This window comes from Lupinus angustifolius, chromosome LG04 (genome assembly GCF_001865875.1).
Source record: "Lupinus angustifolius cultivar Tanjil chromosome LG04, LupAngTanjil_v1.0, whole genome shotgun sequence".
Taxonomy (NCBI): domain Eukaryota; kingdom Viridiplantae; phylum Streptophyta; class Magnoliopsida; order Fabales; family Fabaceae; genus Lupinus; species Lupinus angustifolius.
Window position 1 is genome coordinate 3,651,769 of NC_032012.1, and position 9,581 is coordinate 3,661,349.

General features: G+C 34.1%; 1 protein-coding gene across 1 annotated transcript; it reads right to left on the bottom strand.

The window, feature by feature from the left end:
• LOC109345147 (transcription repressor KAN1-like) lies at positions 2,316–8,157 on the bottom strand. Its single transcript, XM_019583968.1, has 6 exons — positions 6,628–8,157; positions 6,331–6,407; positions 5,584–5,629; positions 5,073–5,232; positions 2,692–2,791; positions 2,316–2,609 (listed from the first exon to the last, which is right to left on the bottom strand). The coding sequence occupies exons 1-6, from the start codon at positions 7,580–7,582 to the stop codon at positions 2,493–2,495; spliced, it is 1,455 nt and encodes a 484-aa protein (XP_019439513.1). The 5' UTR covers positions 7,583–8,157; the 3' UTR covers positions 2,316–2,492.

The following is a 9,581-nucleotide window of genomic DNA, read 5'->3' on the forward strand; positions in this document are numbered from 1 at the left end:
TTCTTGATTTGTCCTTATTCTATCTCCTTGCTCCGTTATGCTATCTTCAATGCTTAGTCGTGCACCCTAAAAGAAAACATAACCTTAATTAAAATAAATACATCTAAATGAAATCAATTTAAAGACATGATAACTAAAATTTCTAAGCTAGTGTGAGTTAAGACAACTTCTCACTTATTTAGGATCCTAATTACTAATGTAAGAACTAAAGAGATCAAGGTGGTTCCTCCCTTAAACCGTGGACCTCCTTGAGCTCTTCACTTAGGCTTATGCAATTTAAGGCCTTCTCATCTTGCTTGGTCCCATTTGCACTTGTCTCCGTGATGGAAAATATAAGTTGTTGAAGTGCTTCTTGGGCCTTTTTGGTCTTTGCTCGAGTCATAGGTCCTCCTAAGTCATGTAAAGGGTCTTCAATGATATTAGGGTCCAATGGGTTTACATCACATATTCTTCATCACCAACCTAGTTTTAGGATTACCCAACCCTCTGCAATTCCAAAGGAGGACTTTCATTGAGTATTATTTAGGTACCACCCCTACGGGTACAATGAATCCTTTCAACATTGTTCCTCTTTTTCATTTTCTACTGAGACTTAGAAAGCACTAAAGTGAAGGACCCTTCCTCCAACAAAGGATCTTCTGATTCCTCTTCATCCCATAACCCTCCTACTATTTTCATATCTTTGATCACAACTTGGTTTCCAACATCCTCCTCTAGTTGGACTACAAGATTATCAAGTGTTGAGTTCACCACTCTATGAGTAGGGACTTCTACAATAGTATCCATTACTCTAGAGTCATCTAAGTCCTCCTCCTCGGGTGTAACCATAGAAGGATCTATGATTGGAGAAAGCATCTCCATTTCCATGTTGTCCAGATTTTGGTCCCTGATGTCAAGCTTCAAATCTATAACCAAGTCATTAATCTTTTCTAATTCAGGCTCCTTTGGAACTGAAGTTTTTTGCTTGACTTTTGGGGCTTCCTCAACAGGCTCTTTCTTGTTCACTCTCCTACAATTAGAAATCATATGGCCAATGGTTTGACAACCATTACAAATCTCGGGCAGATTCCTATAATCAATATTGACAAAAAATGTGAATCCATCTCTTTCCACCAAGATTTGGTCAGGAAGTTGAGCTTTCAACTTGATGTCAACTAGGACTTTGACAAAGTGACCAAAGGTTCTATTGTTAGTTGCTTCATTAAGAGAGATTTGGATACCAATACCTTCTGCTATTGAAAAGATTATCCTTGGGCTCTAGTATTCTTGAGGAAGCCCCTGGATTTTCAGCCAACATTGAGTGTGTGAAAGCTTCTCTAAGCTTGGATTAAAATTAGGAGACCAAAGAAAAATCCTAAGTAAACCCGGTCTGAGGTTCCACGAGCTTAGAGAACAAACACTCCTCATATCATCCATCAAAGAGAAGGAAAACTCATAGAAACATCGTCCAAGAGATACCATGTTCCATTTGCCAAGCATACTCCACATGAGTTTTTCAGAGCTTGCACGAAGGATTTCTTCACCGGTGCGGGTGAAGGTTTCTTCACCATTAGAGCAGTTGCCTTATCATCAATGAAGCTCCACAGAATGAAAGACTTGTTGTTCATGAGTTTGGAAAGTAGTGACTAAGATTGTTGGAAAAAATCTTCAAGAAATTGGAAAAACTATGTTTAGTTAAATGACTTTCTCTTTCATCTTTCTCTCTCAATAAAAAATTTCACTATGTTTAGTTAAATGAAAGGTAAAATAATATTTTGCCATTATGTTAAACTTTCATTCTCCACTCATTTAAATTTCACATTCTCAAATAATGAAGATGTTTACATTTCATTCCTCTTTCCTCCCTCTTCCGTGTCATTTCACCACTCTCATAACTGTAGCCTTAATAAATTGTTCAATTTGTCAATGGAATTAGGAATTAATCTGGTGGTGTTTGGGTATAAATTCCCCCTGAAATTTAAGTTATTATTTTCCTAATTCTCATTGAATATTTATGAGAGATTACTAGCCAGGGGAACTAAAACTGGAAAAGAATGTGATAGATGCACCATTCAATAAATTAAAGCTTTTCTACAAGCTTTGATTATATTACTTTGATGTCTTGCTTGTTCTTTTAACTAGACCAAGTGAAAAGAGTGGGATTTGAATAGAAATGGAGCAAGAGAGAGGAAAATGAGAACCGGTTCACCGAACATGGTTTTCTATGTCTACCTTGTTCTTCTACATTTGCTGCTAGGTACATCAGCTTCTTCCTATAGTGACACTCACACCAATAATTAAAAGCTAAGGGTAAACAAAATTGTTCATGAACTCATAAAGCTTCCAAAAGGAACTTAATAGAACTTTCTCTTCTTCTCCTTGCCACCAATTTATATATATATTTATATATACCTCTCCAATTAAGGAAAGATGATGGAGTTGTCACCATATGCATTATAATTTAATAATTAAATTAATGAAAATATTAGAGACAATAAAGGAACCCATCAAAATTAGGCTTGTCCTTTGCCATTCCAATCTGGTCTCCCTAATGTGAACTCCAAGTTTGGATTTTTGCACTCTAAATTAGATCCTGACAAACTATTGTTCAATTGGGTTGAATCACAGTCCTGTACGGAAATTTTAACAATTACTCTAAAATATTGAGATATAAAATACGTACTTCACAAACAAATATAATTCCATTAGTACCTGAATTTGATGCCTTCCTGATATTGGTTGTGTCTCGAAGATGGGTGGTCTAAAACCATCTATGTTGTTAGCACTAGTTTGTGGCCATGGCTCTCTATTGCTGATCAATTTCATTGAGTTCATGTAAGTACACAAAATTGAGGTCAAAATTGCATTAATTATTTTATAAAAAAAAAATATTGTATTGGTTCTATAAGGTTTTCCTATACATGATTTTAAATTGCAGTGACAATTTATATTGAACATTTACTGTAATTAAAGAAAGTTACTAGAAGATATGATATTGTGCTTATTGAGAATCTAAAAACTACAACATTGTAAACCATAATTTGAAAAAATACTCCTATTTACAACAAACTAGATTAATCTTTACTAACTAGAAGTTGGTCAAGTGATATAAGACATTACCGGATACTCATATATTGTACTAGGTCAAATATTTAATTATTATGAGCTATATTTATTGGACAGTATAGTCACACCTCTGAAAATAATTAGTTTCTTATACACAGTAAGAAATTCCACTTATTATACTAAAAAAACTAGACTAATATTTAATAAAATTCACAATAAGTATGCGCTTGTTATTCATAATAAATGACCTTTCCCTGGAAACTAGTAATAAGAAATGCTATATATTACGGCCATCATATGGCCTAAACGAATTATAATTGATCATAGCATCTAAATCTTGGTCGTGCAATAGAGAAAATGCTAAAAATTGGATTAATGGCTTATAGATTTTTGTTTTACTCCACTCTCCTATGTGTAGTTGGCTTAAAATAGCAAGGATATTTTCTGCCAGATTTCACCCTAAACGCTTAAAATAGTTTAAAGAATTAATACATGTATTACAGTTTTGTAAAATTATCAATACCATAATAGATCATATATATTTTCCTTTTGAAGCACTAGTATGAAATAACAGATGAAAAATACCTTCCATCTATTTAAATATGGGCTTTAAAATTTGTTCCTTCTCTCTTTCATAGGTCATTAGATACACACACAAGTAAATATTATTCAACGTTGAGAAAATGCAGTAGATGTTACCCTAGAAATTACAATATCCTAAACTTGAATAAGAGAAAGAGAGGCCTTTCAATTTGTTTTTGGGTGACTGCTATAAAGGCATAACAAGCTACGTAAATATAGATTTTTTAAGAGAATTTCAAGTACCAACGTGTAGTAGTTAGCAACTTAGCATTTTAGGAAAAAATTTAGATAAATTCGTTGTAAGACAAAATTAGATTTTAGGCTATATTTACTTCAAAGCTTCATTTATCTGCAAGTTTACACCTGTTGGAAATTATCAAATCCACATTGATGGATTAAGATGAAGCTTAAGAGTATATAATCTTATGGGTCCAAAATTGTCAATTTGTCATGTTATTATAGACAAACAAATTGCATCTTGAGTAAAAGTCCAAAATGTATAAATACAGACCAGATTCTTTAGCATCCAAGAGAATCTATCTGGTACTTATCTTCAAGATAAAAACAAGGAAACACCATTTTGAGCGAAAACTTTTTTTTTTGGTCGGTAGAAGGATTTTATTAACATTAAAAAAGAGTTACAAGAATTTCATAAGAAAACTATAGGAATGAGCTAAAAAAGAATCAATATACATTAATTGTTAAATAATCATAAATTCATAATACTTGAACAAAGACACTCAATATATATTAAAAACGAAATACAAATCTACCCAGGAGAGTTTAACAACCAATTTTTTTGCTATACTCTTTAGTTAAAGGTCAAGATGGTGAGTCTCAGTACTACAAGAAGTTTGTTTGTCTTATAAGTGGGAGTTGATAGATTCAAATACTAGAAAAAATCTTTTACTAGTAAGAATAAGACTTTACATATTTACAATATCAGATCCTACAAAATGAGAAACTCTTGTACTAGGTCATCATTTTCTATAGTTAAAGATTAATTGAGCAATGACACGGTTGTACACAATTCTAAAGGGAGAATAAAAAGATGAATGGGCATGGGGTTGCTTTCCTTAAATTCCAGTTAACGTTTGATTATGTCTTGTAGCTTTCCTTAGAAATGGCTATATATAATGGAAAGTATTTCACCAAGGTACAAAAGATATATAAAGGAAGCAAAAGAAAAGAGAAAAATCAAACCCAACTAAAGCAAAAGCTGCCACAAGAACCCTTTTTATTCTTCATAAAAAAGAGAGTATGGTGGACGTGGGTTTGCATAGATTTCTAAGAGGTCTCATGCAAAAGCAAAAGCAGATCAATCAACCCGATATCCCAAAATTATCCTTAAATATATACCTCTATACAACCTCATAAAAAATATGACCAATTAAACTGTGCCTTTTGTTAATAGAGAATAAAAAGGAATTGGTAATTAATGGTACCTTGAAGAGTTACTCCATAGAATGGTGGTGGAAGAGTTGTCCATGTCTTGTTGCACTGGCCGATCCAGACAGCCTCTTTGGTCAGAAAATTGACGATGACCGCCGCTTCCGCTGCTGCCGATTGGAGACATGTCATCCTCTCCAGATCCATCTGAAAGGCCTGCACCCAAAAATATTGATCACTCCAACATTGAAATTAAAATACATTTTTAATATTTACAAGTTTGCATGCATGTCCATCTTCGTAACTTTGACATAATTTGGTTGGACTAATGTGGAGTCTTGTTGGATTTCTCATATACCAAAGTGAAAAACCTAAAAAGGTGTTTTGTTTGCAATTGCATTTGGAACTATAGCGGTAACATTTAAGTAATAGACTAATAGTAAAAAGCATAGTATGAAAAGAACAAGCTAAGGTAAATGCCATTTTCCTTTTAATAAATGTATGTTGGTGAAAAAAATAAGGCTGCTGATAAATAAAACTGGTTGAAGTTTGAGTAATACAAATTACCTGAAGAAGCTACAGGTTTGTCGGTAGTCTTAACAGTTCGATACATCTGGGAAGAAATATCATACAAAACAAAGCATTTCAATAACAAACTCATTTCAACATACACTTGAAACAGTATTTATACAAATACATTTACATTAAACTAAAGTTAACCAATTGTTTTCATAAACTGAAAACGAAAGAAATAAAAAAAACTGATCATTTCCATTTAGATCCCTTTAATTCTTTCTCCCCTCCGAGATTATCTAGGTTTTATCATTAATAACGAGGTTGATATTTGATGATGTTGTAATGAGAAGTGTATTATTGGAAAATGATGACTTTTTTTGTCTGTTATGTTTTCCCTCTCTCTTTCTTTCTCTCTATGCAGAAGCTGTGTCCCTGTCTGGTCGTTTCAGACGTTAAAGGCTCTTGACTTAGCTCAATACTACAGTCTTTAAATTCATCTACTACTCCCACATTCACTGCTTTTTTTCATTGGCTACCGTGCCAGTAAATAACATACACCAACAAAAATAGTCCCCCACAAAATGAGTAACTATTCTCTACGGGAGAGGTAATTGTTTCAAAAACAAAAGAAAATTTAATATGGTATGATATATTTATTTGTATAAATATAATAAAATAATATTTTTTGTCATTGAAAATAAAAAGAATTTGAAGTATTTATGTCTCCTCCAGAGGATCTCTATTCTCACAAAATAGAGAGAGCAAGCATAAAAAAATAAGATATTCAAAACCATATACCTGCAAATGGCTTTTTACATGAGCTAATGTGAGATCCTTCACATCCATGAGCTCAAGAACTGACTTTGGAGTAGCTCCTAAAATTCAGCATCTAAATACATTAGCCAAAAGCCTAAAAGAGGTAAAAAAAAAAAGAAGATAAAAACTAAAGTGTATAAACAAATTTATTCATTAAAAGAAAAGAAAGATAGCAAATGAGAGACTAAAGTCAAGATAGCAAATATTTTTTTTTAAAAGAAAATGGTTGAGAGAGGAATTGGTAGAAAAAGTTAGGGATTATAAAAAAGAAATCTTTACTTTCATGGCCACCAAGAAGCTCAACTGCATGAACAAATCTAGCATGGAGGGTGCTTGTCCATCTCATTCTAGGTGCTCTCATGCTCCTTTTTGTTGGAAACTTAGGCAAAAACCTTGATCGCATCAACCCTGCTGAAGAGACCTCATGATGAGAGGTTCCAACCCCATAGTATGAGTGATGGTGCAATGGATAATGAGATTTAAAAGCCTCACCGGAAATCTCATTAAACATGGTTGCCGCTGCAGCCCTATATGCCGCTGTGGGCCCATTGAAGGTGCTGGAGTTCAGAAAGGACATGGGATCCAAATCGGGCGCCACAGCGGCGAAGTAGGGTGAGGAAGAAGAAGAAGAAGAAGGATAAGAAGAGGACAAAGAGGGATATGAAGGCATGTGATGATTTAAGCACGTTTTGGGATGATGATGATCCTTGTCTCTTGTATTCTCTATAGGAAGAAAAGGGAATGAACGGTTGTGATACACTGGAATCCCCTTGATTGGTCTCAACCCTTCAGATGACACATCAAGCAAGGAAACCCCATAATTTATGTGATTCAACCTAGTACAATTTGTAGTACTTGCTGTTGCTGTAGTAGCACCACCACAACTACTATTAGTGTTAGACACTTGATGGTGAAGATTATGGAAATAAGGGTTGTTGTTGTTATTGTTGTGGTGATGGTGTTTTGGTGTTTCCTCAAGAGATGTTCCTCCACCACTGAAATTTCTTCCAAGAGAAAGCTCAGTGTGAGCATGAGAAACAGTCCTAGAAGGGAAATTAGTGGTTACTGGAGAATTATGAGCTTCATAATTGGTGGCACCACCACCTACTAGGGTGTTATTGTTGTTACAAATCAAAGAAGAAGAGGAGAAAGTAGTGCTTGGAGGGCTTATATGAAGGGAAAGATCAGGTGCAGTTGTTGAAGTGGTTTCAATGAAAATCCCCTCCGAGGGCATCTTCTTTAGAAGGGAAGGATGAGTAGCTTGATGGTTAAAGAATATATATGAGAAAGAGTTTCTTTTCTCTTTATTAAAATCAGATTTTATAGACAAAGTAAATTAAAGTGCAATATTCAAAACCAAAGGAAACTGTGTAATGAAGATCTTTTTATTTTGTTCAACACCTTCACCATATAACAAGGGTTTTTTTTCTTCTTTCTTTCTTTCCCTTCTGTCTAACTATTTCCTTTTTTAGGCTTTCCTTGTAAGAATCTGAGAAGTTAGTTCTAGATATCTAATAAGAAAGAAAAGGAAAAAATAATAAGAGAAGAAGAGCTTTAGAGAGATAAATTAAGCTAGGAAGCAGCAAAGGAAGAATGAGTGGTAACAATAATCTTTTACAAAGAAATTAAAACAGACATACTCTGAAGAGAAAGGTGAAGAGACATAGAGAGAGAAAGACAGATAGGAAGAAAGAGATAGGAGACTGATAATGTTAATCAGTGGGGAAAGAAGATGGAAGGAAATTAATTTGTAAGAGGAAAGGAGATGGAAAAGAAATCCAGAAAGGTATGGAATGGAAAACGGGTGGATTTGCGTTTTGTTTTCCTCTAGAGTATATCTTGGAAAATGACACTAGTGAGACGTAAAATACACAAACATTATGTATATTCAAATATTTATACCTAATTATTATATAATTCATTATTTATTTAGATTAATTTTTTAAAATACAATAATAAAATATGTGATAGATAATATAATAACAATTTATATAACTCATACATTTTAAGATATACATTTTTTTGTCTTCAAATATTTAAGAATGAGAAGACATTAGAGGATAAGATGCCTACATAGCACAATATTTTTTGGTTCATTGGGGTGCAAACATCTTAGTAGTAAAGTTCATATGGGACTTAGTGAAGGATTAGTTTAAGCCTATGCAATATTCATAAATTTATCTTTGCTTCGTGTTTAATCTTAGATAAATAAACCGTACATACAATGTTTTTAAATTTAGATGATATTCTAAAACATTTTTTTTTGTTAAAACAAACCTTAATATTAATTCAATTAATAAACAAATCATATTAAGATCAGAAGATTATCCCAATTGAAAGCAATGAGTTCTATACCAAAGAAACGAGATGAGAGAGAAATTATGATAGGGTTTGCAAAATCCCCAATTTCATAATGTCTTCAACCAAGCCTCTCATCCCTTGGTCCTTCCTACTAAATTCTTCAGAACAGCAGCCTCATCAGAAGCAAGAGAGTGCTAAGTCACTTTCACAGGACCCAGCTCGGGTGGAGAAGAAATCTTTTTTGCGCATGTACTTAATGAAGGTAATAACATTTCACTCTCTCAACTCCCTCAACCTTGTGTTAAAGGGGATGCTATAGCTGTAAAGATCCCCGAAGAGGAATACCAGGCGGGTCTTAACAGATGCAAAACTCACCTTCACGACACGGTAATTTTGGGTAAGGGGGACACTCCAATCAAGTTCTTGGACCTTAAAGCCAAACTTAAGGTTTTATGGAACAAAATTGGTAACTGGTCAATGGTTTCCTTAGGGAGGGGTTTCTTCGATTTCTCTTTTTCCTCTTCTGAATATATGAGAAGTGTGTGTGCAATAGGCTCATGGAGCTTGAAACCGGGTATTCTTCGACTTTCTCTCTGGACGCCTGATTTCAACCCAAGTCTTCAAAAGGTTACTCACTCTCAATATTGGATCAGAATTGTGGGTCTTTCCCAGGAATATTGGAGTCCTCCAATCATTTTTTCAATTGCTGGTGGGATTGGTACCCCGATCTCATTGGATGAGGCAACAAAAAATAGGACATTCGGTCATTTTGCAAGGGTGCTTGTGGATGTTGATCTTAAGACATAGCTTCATCGCCAAATCTTGTTGGAAAGAGAAGGTTTTGCCATTTTTGTAGGTATCGAATATGAAAAGCTTCCTAAATTTTGCAAAGGGTGTCAATCCATTGGACACCTAGCACAAAATTGTAGGAA